Source organism: Theobroma cacao, chromosome 4 (assembly GCF_053813885.1).
Source record: "Theobroma cacao isolate CCN51 chromosome 4, ASM5381388v1, whole genome shotgun sequence".
NCBI classification, from domain to species: Eukaryota; Viridiplantae; Streptophyta; class Magnoliopsida; order Malvales; family Malvaceae; genus Theobroma; species Theobroma cacao.
The window spans coordinates 40,917,577-40,933,785 of NC_142642.1; the positions used below are offsets into that span (position 1 = coordinate 40,917,577).

The window sequence follows — 16,209 nt, forward strand, 5'->3', positions numbered from 1 at the left end:
ATGGCATGGCACATGGGGTTTCCTCCTTTCCAGCCAATTCCAGCAAAGCCAACAAAGCACAAAATCAATGTTTTTTCTACTCATATTTAAGGTTTGAATATGAGGGTCTCCATGGTTTGAGTCATGACACAAACCAACAGTCAAAAGACAGAGAAAATCACGTACGGGACACGACACAATTTAAGGAAAGAAGTACGACAGTGAATTCAATTTTTACTTCATTCATTCACATTCATTCAGTTACATACACCAATTTTGCACTAAAACCCATAATTGAGGGTCAAAGAATAGAGAGGTATAAAAGTCAAGACAACTAGACAAGGACAGACCAACACACAACCCCTAAAATTTCTCCTCTCTCTCTTCCCCTCATAATAATAATACAGTAGTGTATGTCTATGGTATATAGTAGAATTGCTGTATGTTTGGTAAATCCAATCTGAAACTCTGTTTTAAGTCGCAGAGCAATACCAACTTAACACACAGACTTGACGCAGAGACTGACTCTCGAGTTTTATAAGTTATACTAATACTAATCAAGGTAACTTCTTTTTCTTTTTCTATGGTTTTTTTGTGTTTAATTCTTCTTTCTCCAAACTGGGTCTTGTTTCTTTGGTTCTTTCAGTCATGTTTGTTCATGTGTTTGATCAGTTTTCTTGTAGCATGAATTTTCTCTATTCTTTTCGTATTGGCTGCTGAGGGTAATAAAAACAATGTGAATTATGATAGCATAAATTTAAATGTTTAAAACTGTTCTTTTCAATATCAGAAGAATGATATGATAAGCTTGAATGAGAGTAAGAGGTTGATGGTGAAAGTAGGAATCGCATTGATCGGCTTTTAGATGATTAAAAAGACATTGCTTAATTAATTTGATCATTATATCATATGGTTATGACATTGTTCTTGTTCTTGTAATGGATTTCTCCTTCTGGTAGCCTCTGGTTTTGATGTTTGCGGAAATGGAAGGTTTATATGTTTCGATGCCAACTATTAATCATATGCTTTCGCATTCACCCTTTTATAACAGTAAGGTATTACTTTCACGGTAAAACCACCCGTCATACCAAAAATTTGGGAAGAATTCAGAATCCCTGTTTAGAACAATAAGAATGCATTGGGTAGGCTTAGGCTATTGGTGAAGAGGAAGTAGACCAAATCCTGAGAGATCAAAATTTGCAGTGGGTGCTGATTTGCTTGCCACAAGTCATTGGTATTTAATAATACATCTTCAAAATAATCATTTGGAATATTTGAACTCAAGAATTCCTTTATCCAACAATAGTATAGGACACCAGCCATTAGGAATTTATGCTGCTATTTTGTGGTGTTGTAAGGGAATCATTTTAAAATGTGCAAGCTCAAGTCTCATTTTTTTCCTACTCATTGAATAAGATTCTATCAGGAGAAAGACACATGAGTTGCTTCAGCTGTTGTGAAGAAGATGATATTCATAAAGCTTCTGAAAATGGACCATTCAGGCCAAATAACCCTGCAAGTAATTCTACATTCTCAAGCTCTATCTTTGTAATAATGTGTTAGATCGTCCTAAGATTCCCTTTTTCTGCTTCTCCTCCTTTAAATTTGATTTTTCTCCCACTCATTATGAGTTCTGGTTTGGTTAACATGAAACTAAGCAGGTGCTCATGTAGGCAATACTGCTGGAGGTTATCTAGTCCAAGAAGCAGTAACAAGGGATACACAGTCTGTTACCATTCAACCTATTGCCGTCCCTAAAATTTCAGTGGATGAGCTTAAGGAAATGACAGATAATTTTGGTACAAAATCCTTAATTGGTGAGGGGTCTCACGGAAGAGTATACTATGGCATTCTCAAAAGTGGGCAGGCTGCAGCCATCAAAAAGTTGGATTCCAGTAAGCAGCCAGACCAGGAATTTCTAGCGCAGGTCGGTCCTAAAGAAATTTCATTTTATATAAAAAAAAAATGCAGACATGTATTACAAGACAGTATTCAAATTCAAATCACATAACTTAACAGGTATCCATGGTGTCAAGACTAAAACATGATAACGTGGTTGAGCTTGTTGGTTACTGTGTTGATGGCTCTCTCCGTGTCCTGGCCTATGAGTACGCTCCTAATGGATCTCTCCATGATATGCTTCATGGTACGTGACATCATATCATTATCCTCTTCCTCTGTAGTTATTATTTCATTCTATCAAATGAAAGGAGGCGTGATTTTCAGTTTTAATGAATAACAAGATATCTTTGCCTGTTGGATTGAATATATACTAGTGATACAATCATCCAATTTGTGAACGAACTATATAGGAAAGAAAGGTGTGAAAGGAGCAGAGCCAGGTCCAGTTCTATCATGGACACAGAGAGTCAAAATTGCAGTTGAGGCAGCCAAAGGCCTTGAATATTTGCACGAGAAGGCACGGCCTCATATAATCCACCGTGACATTAAGTCCAGCAATTTACTTCTTTTTGATGATGATGTTGCTAAGATTGCTGATTTTGATTTGTCAAATCAAGCCCCCGATATGGCAGCTCGTCTCCATTCTACACGGGTTCTTGGAACCTTTGGTTATCATGCTCCAGAGTAATTATGTTGCTCCTTCACCTTGCCTTCTCTATATTCTATTACTATAATTTTCACCTCTGTTTAAGCTTCTTCCTCCGAATAAGGCAGCATTAATCTGGTGCTTACCACCTCATAACTACGTAAGGCTATCTCATTAAGTTAACGAATTTGCATCTTGCTGAATAATAGTAACGGATCAGTTTAATCGAAAATGCAGATTAAGAACAGAGCTAGAAAGAATAGTCACTAAGTTAATACGTCCTCTCTCTTATAGTTGTCCTTCGTCAGATACAAACCAACCACACATGACAGTATTAAACTGATCTAATTGCTTGTGATTCCTGATGGCAGATATGCAATGACTGGAACGCTTAGTTCTAAGAGTGATGTTTACAGCTTTGGTGTTATCCTGCTGGAGCTCTTAACTGGACGTAAACCTGTTGATCATACATTGCCACGTGGACAACAGAGTCTTGTGACATGGGTACTATTACTTTATGTTCATCTATGTCTTTTTCGTTATTGTCATGTTTATAACATATCTCCAAGCTTTATCCTTACACCATTCTGGACTGTATCAGGCAACCCCAAAACTTAGTGAAGACAAGGTGAAGCAGTGTGTTGATGCTAGACTGAATGGAGAATACCCTCCCAAGGCAGTTGCAAAGGTATTGATGGAGATGATATTTATCTTTGGACTTTGTCAACGTTAATTATTTCTTCTGGCATTTGCTAGCTTTTTCCAAGTTGGTTTGCATTTTGCTGAATTACAAACTTTTAACTTGTCGTTGATATTGGTGCACTGCTTTGCTTCCAAGTCTAACTGATGATGTTTCTCGTCACATTACATGTTGAAAACAGCTGGCTGCTGTTGCTGCCTTGTGCGTGCAATATGAAGCTGATTTTCGACCTAATATGAGCATTGTAGTGAAAGCTCTTCAGCCCCTTCTGAACACTCGGCCTGCAGCTTCCCACAGTGAAACGCGACACTCGTGAATTCCTCCATAGGGATGAACCCTTTAGTTGTTCAAATTCGGTCTGACGATGTGATTTGTTTCCTTTTGTAAATGGGTGCTTTTAATTAGTTTAAGATCAGCTACCACCTACCATCCTCAACCCCAATCATATACTTGTATTGTTTATCAATCATCAAATCATCATCATATCATATCGTATCATTATAATTGAGTTCAATAGACGGAAGTAGAGGAAAGGAGGAGACAAATCGCTTTGGCTTTCCAGTATTTATTACACCAGAAAATGGGTTTGTTAGATAAATTTTTTAAGAAGAATCGAACCAGATTACGTGCACTGCAACTGGGTTGGATCCATCTCTTTGTTTCTTCCTTTTGCTTGTGTAATATTTGAGATTGGGCAATTTAATTTAAATGGGAAACCTGCTAAAAAACCAAAGCAGCTGTAGATGTTTCATGTTTGAACCAGGCCAAAATAGTCCAACTTTTGTGTACATGGTAGCCTTCTGTTCCTGATGATGCATTCCATCCCAAGATCGTGACATTTGAGAGGGCGGAGAAGCAACAGACGTTGGAGAGACTTGTAGAATGGACAAGTTTGAAAACTGAAATGGGAATGCTGCCACCACTGGGGCTAAAACCATGTGTTAGATGCCAACCCCGCTGCACATGGTGCGCACTTATTGTAGCCCCTCCCCCTGGATATAATCACATGCAGATCTCGATTACCTCCCTGTTATGCAACTCTTCCCGCTCTTTCACCAAACAAGACAAAATTGAAAAATAAGAGAAACCAGTATGTCTGGGTCCAATGTGAAGTGGAGTTGTTAATTGGCCGGCGACTGCCACTGTGACCCATCATATGCACATGGGAGACGCCAACCAGTTCAGCACATGGACCCATAGGGCGCGGTGCCATGGTCATAATTTTCAGCTTGAATTATTACTACGTCAGCAGAAATATTCTTCCAAGTACTATATCACAACCTCAGCCTGCAACTTTGTTTTTCAACATTGCTTATACAAGTATTCAACTGAAACAAGTTTAGAGTAGTATTTGCCGTCCCTGTACTCTCGTCAGATTTCTTACTGTTTTTCTTTTCATTTTCTCCATCCCAGCAACAAAAATTCATAAAATTGAACTATAAGTCCTAAATCAAGTAATGGGAAAAAAAAAAACTGTACAGAAAATCTAGTGGCAATGGTGTCTCATGACAATGCCAATTCCGGACACAAACTAATCTTCCCTACAATCTAGAAATGGATACGTAATTCAAAGCTCAAAAGGAATAAATTCCATCAGTTGCCTGCATCTGCCCCGCATCTTCAATCTCAACTATAGGGCATTTGAAGGCATCAGAATATTAACAGATGTAAGGATGTTGGTTGCCCTTAAGTTTACTGGTGATGGGGCATTCTACTGTCCAACCTTAAATCTGGATCATCACTCCTATCAGCATCAGAGTTTTTCCTCTGAGGATCAGCATCTGAATTCACTGCCTGATTCCTTCTGCGTCTTCTATCCTGAAAATTTCATCCAGAATAGATTTTAGGGTCAAGCTAGAGTTACAACAGTAAACTGGACAATTTATCTAAAGCAAGAAGTTGCTATCCTCTAGGCTTTAGCCTGCACTTCCAGCATTGAGTATGACCATTATTTCATAAGAAAAACAGTGCAACTTCCTCAAGTTTCCTTTGATATACAGTTGAAGTAATAATGCAAAGTAATGTGATTACTGGAAAGTATCAGAATCAAACCTCTCGAGGAATAGGATACTCCTCTGATTCAAGCATGCGAACAACCTGACTCATCTTTGGTCTTTTATCAGCATCAGGATCAACACATCTCAAAGCAGTTAAAAGAGCCCGTTTAAGAGCACTAGTTGATGGTCTAGTCTCAATGTTTGGGTCAACTACTTCCTCTGAGCGTCTGAGTTGAACCATCATCTTTAGCCACTCAACCATATTTACCTGAGTTCACCATACAACATGGTCATGTCAAAAAAACTTTATATCAAGTGTCTTATGTCATTGGTGGGTAAGAAGAATGAATAAACAAAAGCATTAGATATAAAATTGGCATCATGAAATAATCAAGGCTGCAAAGAGCTTTAGAGTATTTTTATCCATATATGATTCTGGTACACAGGAATTACAAACTTCAAAGCAAACATCTATCTGGTAAAAGTACATGAATGATAAAAACATCTCATAACAACAAATAACTCTCAGAAGAAGCACAGCACATAAAAGCCTTTTTAAAATGTCAACCTATGCTAATGAAGAAGTGTTCTTCCTTACCTCAGGCTGAGGGCGACCATAATCTACTGGGTATCTTCCAGTAATTGCTTCTAAGAGCACAACGCCAAAGCTATAAACATCACTCTTCTCATTCAGAAGGCCAGAGTTGGCATATTCTGGAGCAACATAACTTGGAAATCATGCAAGCAGGAGGAAAGACTACATTAACTAATGATATTTTTAACTTCTTTAATGATACACCTCCTTAGGAGTAAAAACAAAGGGAAGTGAATAAATTAAAAAAAAAAAAAAAAGCTAAAACTGAAATGGAGAATGAATGAACTAGTGAAATTGGAAAAAGTCAAGGTAGTTGAATGTAGAGGAAGGGCATTATTCTCACCCAAAGGTACCCATAACTCTGGTTGTGATATAACTTTTCCCATCACCTAGCAATTTGGCCAGACCAAAATCAGATATCTTAGCATCAAAGTTGTCATCAATCAATATATTACTTGATTTTATGTCTCTATGCACAACTTTTGGTTCAATAGCCTCATGCAAATAAGCCAGCCTGCAGCATTTAGTTTTGAGTAACAAATGAGATTAAACCCAAGGTAAGCACTAACAATCAAGATTTAGTTAAAGGAAGACTTACGCCTTGGCAGTGCCAAGAAGAATCTTTATGCGAGCCTCCCAAGTAAGATATCCCTTGTGACACATATCTCCACGGAGCCATTGCTCCAAATTGCCATTATTGACATATTCATAAACCAACAACCTGGATTTTGTAGTGGAAAATTTACAAAATATCAGTAATCTCTCTTTCCTTTCTATGCCACAGATTACAAGAACACTGACACATAGAGGTAAAAATTCGTTAACTTTAACTCTCATAAAGGGATACAAGGCCACAAGCAGCCTGCTCAACTTGCCAAATCATAGGGAGTAGATAAACATGGTACCTTTGTGTTCCCTCAATGCAGTACCCAAGAAGTCGAACTAAGTTTTTATGCCGCACATGACCAATGGCTTCAACTTCCACCCTGAAATCCTTGTCCGCTTGTCCCCTACAAAGGAAAAACAAAACATAGAATCATTATCAATTAACCTTACAAGCTATGGACAGCATAACAGAAACAACAGGATTAATCTTCCACAAAAATAAGCTTCTCAGAAACATACGGATTGTTAAGGAGCTTTTTAACAGCTACAGGGGTCCCATTAATCAGATTGCCTCTATAAACAACTCCATATCCACCATCACCAATAATATTATCCTTTGAAAACCGGTTAGTTGAAAGCTGCAGGTCTCTCAGAGTAAACCAATGACCCCAGCCCAGGTGCGAAAATTCAGGCAGGCCAGACAAAGGTGAAGGAGCAGTCAAAGGATGTGAAGAAGGCCTGTATGTGGAAACTGTCCCGTTGCCTCCCTCTTCTCCTGGTTGAGATCCTTTAACATCTTTCTCCACATGATTAAAGGAACCTGACTGGCCACTATCATCTCCATTATCTACACTAAATACAACCTTCTCTGAATCTCTGTCACTGAATTTATCATTAAGGGTGTTCAGACCACCACTGTTTGCTGAAACTTGATCAACTCTTATCTCTTTAATTTCCTCTGAAACATAAGGTGCTTGCCTTACAGGAAGGATGTCATTAGCCCTTCTGGATTTCTTCCGAAAACTAAGCCACAGAGATATGCCAAGGATAACCAAAAAAACCACTCCTAAGCCAATTACAATAAGTACCCACAACTGCAGACCAATGTATGTTTTTGACAGAGATTTGTTCAGATCAGAAGCCATTTTCACCAGCACCAAGATGCCTGAAAAATGTTTAACTAAAACAACTTAAACCACATCCTGCATCTAATAATTGAAAACTGCTACATGTTTTGCATTTATTCAAAACATTAATTGATTTATGAAAGAAAATTCTCCAATCTAATCGAATAAGATATTAAACTGAATATATGTGCATATAAAGAGAAAAAATGGCTAATAAGTTTCAGGGAAAAAAAGTTGGGAAAGAAAATTCAGAAAGATAAGGAGCAACAGAGTGAGAAGCAAGGCAGACCTTTAACGACAATCAGGTTTCCAGAAAAGAACCCAAAGACCCCTCAACCACAGAGAGAAGCTAAAAGGAAAGCAAAGAGTTTTCTTAAAATCAAAGTCCACCGACTACCAAAACCTTTTCAAATAATAAACAAATATCAAAATCAAATAGAAATAGGCATCACATTTCCAACACACACCCTACATTTGACAAATCATCACATATAATTAAAGATTCAGACCGAACCAGACATCATATTTCCAACGAAAAAGAAAACACGCGAATTTCAGGCATCATTTGACGAGATCAATCAAAAATCAAAACTTTGGCATTAGATGCCAATAAACACAACGAAGAGCAAGTGAATCAAAACAAACCTTGTAGAGACAGTGCTGGTAAGAGGAAAAGCGAAAAAAGAGCAAACTTTAAGACTATGGGTGTTTATAAAGAAGAAAGGCGAAAACCCCACAGGGAAGCACACTGAGAGGCTAGAAAGTGGCGTGCTGCATTGTCAAAAAGAAAGGATTGGTGTAGGGTTTCCATGTGTCTGGGTTCTTGAGAAATGGGTTTGGATTTGGGGTATTGGGTAATAAGAAGAAGATGTGGAGTTGTCAGTGGTAGGTAATGAGGAAAGACATGCCTTACATTAACAGTGAAACAGAAGCAGCTTACAGAACAATTGGAAGCTTTCTTTGCTGTTTCTTCACTTTTTATTCTATTTTTCTATTATTATTATTATATATTATTGGAAACGTTTCTAAATGGGAAAGTGACATATAATCTGAAACTTACCCATACATATATATATATATATATATATATATATATATATGTACATACATACACACACTATAACACTTAAAAATAAAAACCGTTTGTAGGTCTCTTTTTTATTCTTTAATCTTCTTTTATGTAAATCTAGTTCAATTCCATTTCGTGAATGAATCTCTTTTCCTTAGTACTATTACTAGTACTGTTAGTATTTCCTTCGCAGCCAAACCCTGACTTGAAAGAAAAAAAAGACAGCAGAAGAGAGTGGGGGTAGGAATATGATTACAGGAAACATGGTGCAAGCGTGAACATGTGAAAGAGGTTAAAAGGTCAAAATAATCAGAAAGTACCCCAAAACACAATACTTCAAGCTCTCATTATGACCATTTATTATGTACCATAATCTTCATCCTTGAGTTCTGTGGATTCTTTTACTTTTTTCTCTTTTCGTTTAGTAGATCTGCATAGTCAAAGAAACAGACTGGACACCACAGCGGGTTTTTTATTGAGCTTCTGTCCCAAAAATACCCTTGCTTAAGCTTCCCAATACGAATAAGATTTAGCCTTTCATCTTTATGTAAATGATAAGAAGATTGCCGAATCAAGCATAGTCCGTCCCCACAAACGCAAAGATAAAAGTGGGAATTACAAAAGGAGGAGCGGTCCCGTCAAAATTTCAACAGTTGCCCAAAATAAGAGTAGAGCATAATTGCTGTAATAATGAATGAGGATCGAGGAGTAAAGGAATAATCATGGTTTAGATCTGTAAGAAGCAACCTCCGCTCCCTCTCCCCAACATTTACAGCCAAAAAGAGTTATCATGTCATCCTAGGACATTTCACGAAGCAAGCATTTGATTGGGTTAAGGCAGACAATTCAATTAATTAAGGATTCTCCTGCTGAGAGACGTTCAATACAAATAATTGTGGCAGTGTTTGACAAAATTATGGTTGTGATCTTTGTCCCAAGTCTCCTTTCTGCACAAGGTTAGACTTGCAGTGTTTTAATATACTACTCTTATTATTATTATTATTATTATATGTTAAGCAGTTGGGAATGGCGAACGGGTCCATTGATTGTAAGCTCAATTGCAGCCAAGCCAGACCCTCAAGGCCAACGTGTCAGATTGCTTTAGATATCAAATACAAACAGAAAAATTATAGATAGTAGTAGATGTAGATGTTAGTTGTTGGCTTGTTGCTCTTGTTATTGTTGTTATTTTATCAAATATCATCATCAATGTGTAATTCGGCATTGCCCGGTAGTAACATTAATTATTATGTAGTGCGACTTAATTTCATGCTTGTATAAAACTAAACTAAATTAAACTAATCTAATCTAAAGGTAATGCATTCACAATCCTCCACCCAACATTTGATGTAAAAAAATTAGTACCAATTCACGTGACTTTGCACCCTAGTAGAAACAACTGAGGAATGAAAGAGGTTCTGATCTGAGATGTTCAACCATTTGCATCCGTACAATTGAAGAAACAAAGGCCATTGGGCATTGGCATGACTTTATGAGCACACCAAAATCCTTTTTCTATTGACTCTGGGCCATTCCATTTGAACAGAGTTTGAATCTTGCTAGCTCATGCTCACCCATCTCAATTTTAATTATTTTTCTTCAAGACTTGATTTTGTCATCTGCTTTGATTGTGGTCCTTAAATGTGCAGTGGGTCTGTTCAAAGACTAGCTAAGTCATTCATTGTGAACACCCATTTCCGACCATATATAGGCCCCTCCCTAGAAAGAAATGAAACAAGACAAGAAAGCTCTCAAGGATATGAGCTGTCTTTAGTCCTAACAACAATATTTTACTGTTCAAAAGTGCGTTTAAAGGGGAGAATATTGATAACCTTAATTAATACGTAGTAAAGTCTAATGACAAGGAATCTAGGGAGTTTTAGGTGAAAACTTGACGTTTTACCTTGCTGGCTACATGCTCACAGACTGCAGTACTACCACTATATGTATATATAGGCACAAAAATGTTTAAAAACGAACTACTTTGTAAAATCACCATTGTTGTGTGTGAGTAAGTAGTAGAATCAATCAGTCCAAAACAAAAGCCCGAGGAAAATGACAGCAAACACACCCACTGTGCTGTGGCTGTGATTGTGATTGTGAAGTAAATTTTGTTTTCAACTTAGGATCTCAAGTTAATTCTGTAAAGGGTCTGAAATATTGACATGGAGCAGGCTTGGAGAATGTAACATTTTAATCAATGTGTTTCAATCAATGTCTGTATAATATTTAAAAGTGTAGTGCAAGATAAATTTCTTGTCATAGATGCTTGGTGGCTCAGTAAATGAGGACCAAACATTTTCAACAGTGGGGCTGGGGCTGGGGCTGGCATACGTGTGTCGAGATGGATGGAGTCTTGCTTATAAAAGATTTGACAAGAGCAGCTATAGCTGGATTACACAAGAAACAAGCACATAACACTAAAGTTATTCAAAAGTAGAAGACAAAATAACAAAAAAAAAAATCATGGTTTTTGGATTGGCAAAGATGGATTAATGTTGTTATGAATTGACTAAAGAATTAATGTGTAGTTTCAAAGATTACCTAAATAAAGCACATGACAATTGACAACATGTAAAAAGAATTAACCGAAGCATCTATTTAATTAAGCAAGGCATTGAGACAGGTTTGTGTCTATAATTAAATAAATGAAATCAAATGTGTTGTTAATTATTCCAAAACAAAAGTCAACTTCCAACATTGTCTATATTTAATTTAATTAATAAATTAGTGGTAGCAGGATTTGTAAATGGGACCCAAATTTGGTATGATCAGTTCAAATGCACAAGACCTGGTCACAAATCTAGCTTCTTAATGCATATTGAATACTTAACTAAATGATTTTCAAAGAATCTGCAACTGATTATCTCAATCTATTATTATTTCCAAAATCAACAAATAATCTCAACCATCTGTTTTTGAATAATAATTAAGATAATTTCAAATTGAATTTTACTATAATACACCCAATATAAATAAATATGGGACTCTTTTTAACTTTGATAACAGTAGAGCAGCAGACAGCATAACAATGGCCAATAAAACGTTGTTTATGCTTCTCCTTTCTCATATTATTCTTTGTTTCTCAATTGTTTTTTCAAATCTAGATGCGAGTCTAGCTGAGGATGGAGCACCTCACTTCGTTCATGTTTGTGACCCAGCCCGATTCGAAATGCTTGGGTTGGATATGGATGAATTTGCATATTGTGATAAATCTCTCCCACATCATGTCAGGGCCAAGGACTTGCTGGATCGTATGACCTTGGTTGAGAAGGCCGACCAAATGGGACACGGCACCAGTGTTGGTATCCCAAGGATTGGATTACCACCATACAATTGGTGGTCCGAGGCACTACATGGCGTCTCTAATACTGGGCCCGGCACTCACTTTGACTCGGTTGTTCCTGGTGCAACAAGTTTTCCAACTGTCATTCTCACCGCCGCAGCCTTCAATCAGACACTTTGGAAAACTATTGGCAAGGTCAAAATTTTCTTTTACTTGGGATATATCTATATCTATTACTATTTTTATTTATTTATTTGATATATATAATTATAATTATATGTGCATGCAGGTTGTTTCAACCGAAGCAAGAGCAATGTATAATCTAGGACGAGCAGGATTAACATTTTGGAGTCCTAACATCAATGTAGTGAGAGATCCTAGATGGGGAAGAACTCTGGAGACACCAGGCGAAGATCCTTTCGTTGTTGGACTGTATGCAGTTAACTACGTAAGAGGGTTGCAAGATATTGAAGGACAAGACAACACTAGTGATCCTAATTCTAGACCTCTCAAAGTTTCTGCATGCTGTAAGCATTTCGCTGCTTATGATGTTGAAAATTATCTTGGTCTCGACCGACTCCATTTTAATGCAAAGGTAATATCTTTCATTAATTTGTTATATTTTTATTTTTTAAAAATAATTGATTAAGTTAATCTTAATTTTTAAAATTTTTATTAATTAATTATTATTTTTTTATGAAGGTGGCTGAACAAGATATGATAGAGACTTTTAATTTACCCTTCGAGATGTGTGTCAAAGATGGTGATGTTAGCAGTGTTATGTGCTCTTATAATCGTGTCAATAACATTCCAACTTGTGCTGATTCTTATCTTTTGAAAAAATTAGTTAGAGAAGACTGGAATTTACATGGGTATTTAATGAAACCTATTTCAACAACAAACATATGTTCGAGTTTATTTTCATAAAATTAATCTTTCGATATGATATTTTTATTTTCAGGTATATAGTATCAGACTGTGATTCTATTGCAGAAATCGTGAAAAGTCATAAATGGCTTGATGACTCATGGGAAGATGCTACAGCTCATGTGCTAAAAGCAGGCTTGTATCTGTATCACTTAATTTTAATGCGTGCATTAATTTTCAGGGATACAAGTCAAATAGACTTGGACTGATTAAAATTTTTACTTATGAATTAGGTATGGATTTGGATTGTGGAGATTCCTACAAGTATCTTCCAAGCGCAGTGAGTCAAGGAAAAGTTGGAGAGGCTGATATGGATAAGTCACTCAACCACCTTTATGTAGTACTCATGAGACTAGGGTTTTTTGATGGAATTCCGGCGTTGGCATCACTTGGCAAAAAGGACATATGTTCAGAAGAAAATATTGAATTGGCAGCTGAAGCAGCTCGACAAGGGATTGTGCTTCTTAAGAATGATAATGAAACTTTGCCATTAGACGCTACAGAGATTAATAACCTAGCACTCATCGGGCCACATGCCAATGCGACTGATGCAATGATTGGGAATTATGCAGGTTGTAACTAGATCGAATTTTAGCAACTCTTTTTCTTATATTTATTAGTTATTAATAACTAAATATATTTATATATCTACTTTCCAATTTGCATGTAGGTATTCCATGCAAAATCATTTCTCCACTTGAGGGTTTTTCTGCAATTGGAGAAGAGGGTGTTTCTGGATTTGCAGGAGTGAATTATCAAATGGGATGTGCTGAAATGAAATGCCAGAACGATAGCATGATAAACTCTGCTGTCCAAGCCGCAAAAAAGGCGGATGCTACTTTACTTTTTGTAGGGTTAGATTTGTCTATTGAGGCTGAATGGGTTGATAAAGAAGATCTTCTCCTTCCTGGTTATCAAACTCAGCTAGTCACTGAAGTTGCTGAAGCTTCCAAAGGTCCAGTTATTCTTGTCATCATGTCTGCCACTGCAGTAGATATTTCCCTTGCTAAAATCAACCCCAAAATAAAATCCATTTTATGGGCTGGATATCCGGGTGAACAAGGTGGTCGTGCTATTGCTGATGTTGTTTTCGGAAACTACAATCCTGGTAATTTCCAACATTTTATTATTTGGTCTAACAATTCAAAATTAAACTATAATCATCTCATTTTTGTCCTCATATACCTAAATTTTAACTTGTGTCTATCCTGCATACATTTGCTTTAATCAGGAGGAAGATTGCCACTCACATGGTACGAGGCTAGCTATGTTGATAATCTGCCAATGACATCCATGGCTTTAAGGCCAGTTGGTGACTATCCTGGAAGAACGTACAAGTTCTTCAATGGCTCAACAGTTTATCCTTTTGGTTATGGATTAAGTTATACAAACTTCACATACGAGCGTAAATCTGAAGAAATGTCTATCGATATAAAATTGAACAGACTTCAACATTGTCACAACTTAACTTATTTGGATGAAAATTATCAACAAGATTGTCCTTCAGTTTCAATTGATGATTTACCGTGTGAGGATGAAATTGAGTTTGACATCACGGTACAAAATGCGGGGCAAAGGGATGGAAGTGATGTTCTTATGGTGTACTCAATTCCACCGAAAGAAATCAATGGAACTCATATCAAGCAACTGGTCGGATTTGAAAGGGTTTATTTAAAAGCAAAAGAGAGCAAGAAGGTGAACTTTGGGCTTAATGCTTGTCAAAGCTTGAACATTGTTGATGTGTCAGGTTATAGGCTTTTGGCATCTGGTTTGCATAAAATTGTGGTGGGAGATACTGCACTGCAAATTCCAGTGCAAGTCAATTATAACCGGTAGAAATTTAATTTGGAGTTGTGAAAATGTAGGATTTGCTAGTTATGTTATTGATTTAGTAGGACTTGATGACTTGTTTTGTTAAGTTAGGTTGGATTAGATTAGGCAAAGGGTAAATGTAAAAGCATGCTCTTTGTTGAAATAATAAAAAGAGATTTCATGACTTTTTGTTTATTTCTTCATGGCAAATATAATATCCAAAAATGGAAGGAAGGAATTAAGCCCGCCGCCCGATGAAACACGGGATCCCATTAACAAGTCTTTAGCTGTCAAGATTTTATTTATTATTCTGATATCTGTAAGAAAAACAAAACAGATGTGTGGTGCATCTCAGCATCTGCTCTTGCATTGGTTATGATTTTTGCTGCGAAATTGCAACGGAAGTTTGTTATGTCCTGCTGATTTCCAGCTTAATTCTTATGTATCTTTCAATTTTTATGTTTATGTTTAGGGTGTCTCTATGTTATGGCCTTGCCTCAGGCTGCTTCTGCTTGGGAGCCGAAGCTTTTACATATAGCTCCTCCTTTAATTTGTTAAAAAAAAACAGCAAATGGCCTTCACCTAATTTTCTATATATTCACGCATGCTTCATGAACCAACCACTAAACTTTGACACCTTTATTAATAAAGGAAAGGATTCTGCGCCTTTTGTCCATACTCACTTATTCTATCAGCTTAGTTGTTTGTATTTTTAACCTGTTTGAAAAACTCCGAAATTAGATCATCTCATTATTCTTACTATTTCTGTCTTATTTCTTTCCCAATTATTCATATGCTTCATCAAGAACTTACGTGTTATTGACTCTTACCATAATGCACCTTGCTATATATATCCTTCAAAACTACCACCACCAATATTTTCTCTTCATATTTATTCTTCATGCTTGTTTTCGTACCAGAACGCCCGGTAATCATCCAATGTTCTGACTACCTTCAAGGCAAAACAGACACTACAAAAAGTATTTGGCAATGATGATGCATTGCGCCCTCCCTATTCTCTCAAACTAATGACAAAAAATGCGGCAAGCACTGTGAAATTTGTATTCCAGTGGGATAAATTTTTGGGGTTATTAGTCTTCACATCAATTTCATTGTATTCCTACTCTTTCTCTCCCCCACTGACACTGTACTCCTCACCATAACACTCCCCTTGAACCACCTCCTCCTAACCATCCTATATGATGCTACCTCACTCACAGTTTTCTTTTCTCATACCCTCAACTACCACACACCATCATTCAAGATAGGCCCCCTCCCCTCAATTCCCCACACCTGCCCTCTACGTACCTTACCACTTCCCCATCCAAATCAATTTCGTCTTAAGCTCACTAAGCCAAGTACAGCTTTCTTTAGCCGCTTTTCTTCTGTCTTATACTCTTTCTTTGTTCCATCCTCTCTTTTTTCATGTAGTTAGTAATGAAGAGTAGAAAAGATTCAACAATGAAAAGCATGGACACAAAACTCTCAAACCAGGCTCGTAGCTCTCTTGGCTGCGCGCATTGGGAACTCTTCCCACATCAATTTTGTTGCATTCCTACTCTT

General features: G+C 37.0%; 3 protein-coding genes across 7 annotated transcripts; 2 read left to right on the forward strand and 1 right to left on the reverse strand.

Moving 5' to 3' along the window:
• The first annotated feature begins 323 nt into the window (after positions 1-323).
• Positions 324-3,725, forward strand: LOC18603761 (pto-interacting protein 1). Of its 4 annotated transcripts, none has more exons than XM_018119721.2 (8): positions 324-541; positions 1,396-1,498; positions 1,641-1,906; positions 1,999-2,125; positions 2,292-2,565; positions 2,899-3,031; positions 3,129-3,215; positions 3,409-3,725. In XM_018119721.2, the coding sequence occupies exons 2-8, from the start codon at positions 1,417-1,419 to the stop codon at positions 3,541-3,543; spliced, it is 1,104 nt and encodes a 367-aa protein (XP_017975210.2). In that variant the 5' UTR covers positions 324-541; positions 1,396-1,416; the 3' UTR covers positions 3,544-3,725. The 4 variants fall into 4 exon arrangements, with proteins under 4 accessions (XP_017975210.2, XP_017975212.2, XP_017975211.2 ...); XM_018119723.2 differs by having other exon boundaries at positions 1,653-1,906; XM_018119722.2 differs by having other exon boundaries at positions 1,406-1,498.
• A 723-nt stretch (positions 3,726-4,448) lies between these two features.
• Positions 4,449-8,515, reverse strand: GPK1 (glyoxysomal protein kinase 1). Of its 2 annotated transcripts, XM_088806015.1 has the most exons (9): positions 8,198-8,515; positions 7,842-7,901; positions 6,945-7,590; positions 6,725-6,829; positions 6,418-6,540; positions 6,163-6,333; positions 5,823-5,952; positions 5,280-5,492; positions 4,449-5,045 (listed from the first exon to the last, which is right to left on the reverse strand). In XM_088806015.1, exons 3-9 carry the CDS (start codon positions 7,568-7,570, stop codon positions 4,920-4,922), a joined length of 1,494 nt encoding a protein of 497 aa, XP_088662141.1. In that variant the 5' UTR covers positions 7,571-7,590; positions 7,842-7,901; positions 8,198-8,515; the 3' UTR covers positions 4,449-4,919. The 2 variants fall into 2 exon arrangements, with proteins under 2 accessions (XP_088662141.1, XP_007035974.1); XM_007035912.3 differs by lacking the exon at positions 7,842-7,901.
• A 3,374-nt stretch (positions 8,516-11,889) lies between these two features.
• On the forward strand, positions 11,890-14,679 carry LOC18603763 (putative beta-D-xylosidase 5). Its single transcript, XM_018119719.2, has 7 exons — positions 11,890-12,102; positions 12,197-12,502; positions 12,610-12,779; positions 12,869-12,969; positions 13,068-13,406; positions 13,505-13,942; positions 14,066-14,679. Exons 1-7 carry the CDS (start codon positions 11,905-11,907, stop codon positions 14,668-14,670), a joined length of 2,157 nt encoding a protein of 718 aa, XP_017975208.2. The 5' UTR covers positions 11,890-11,904; the 3' UTR covers positions 14,671-14,679.
• Positions 14,680-16,209: the final 1,530 nt, after the last annotated feature.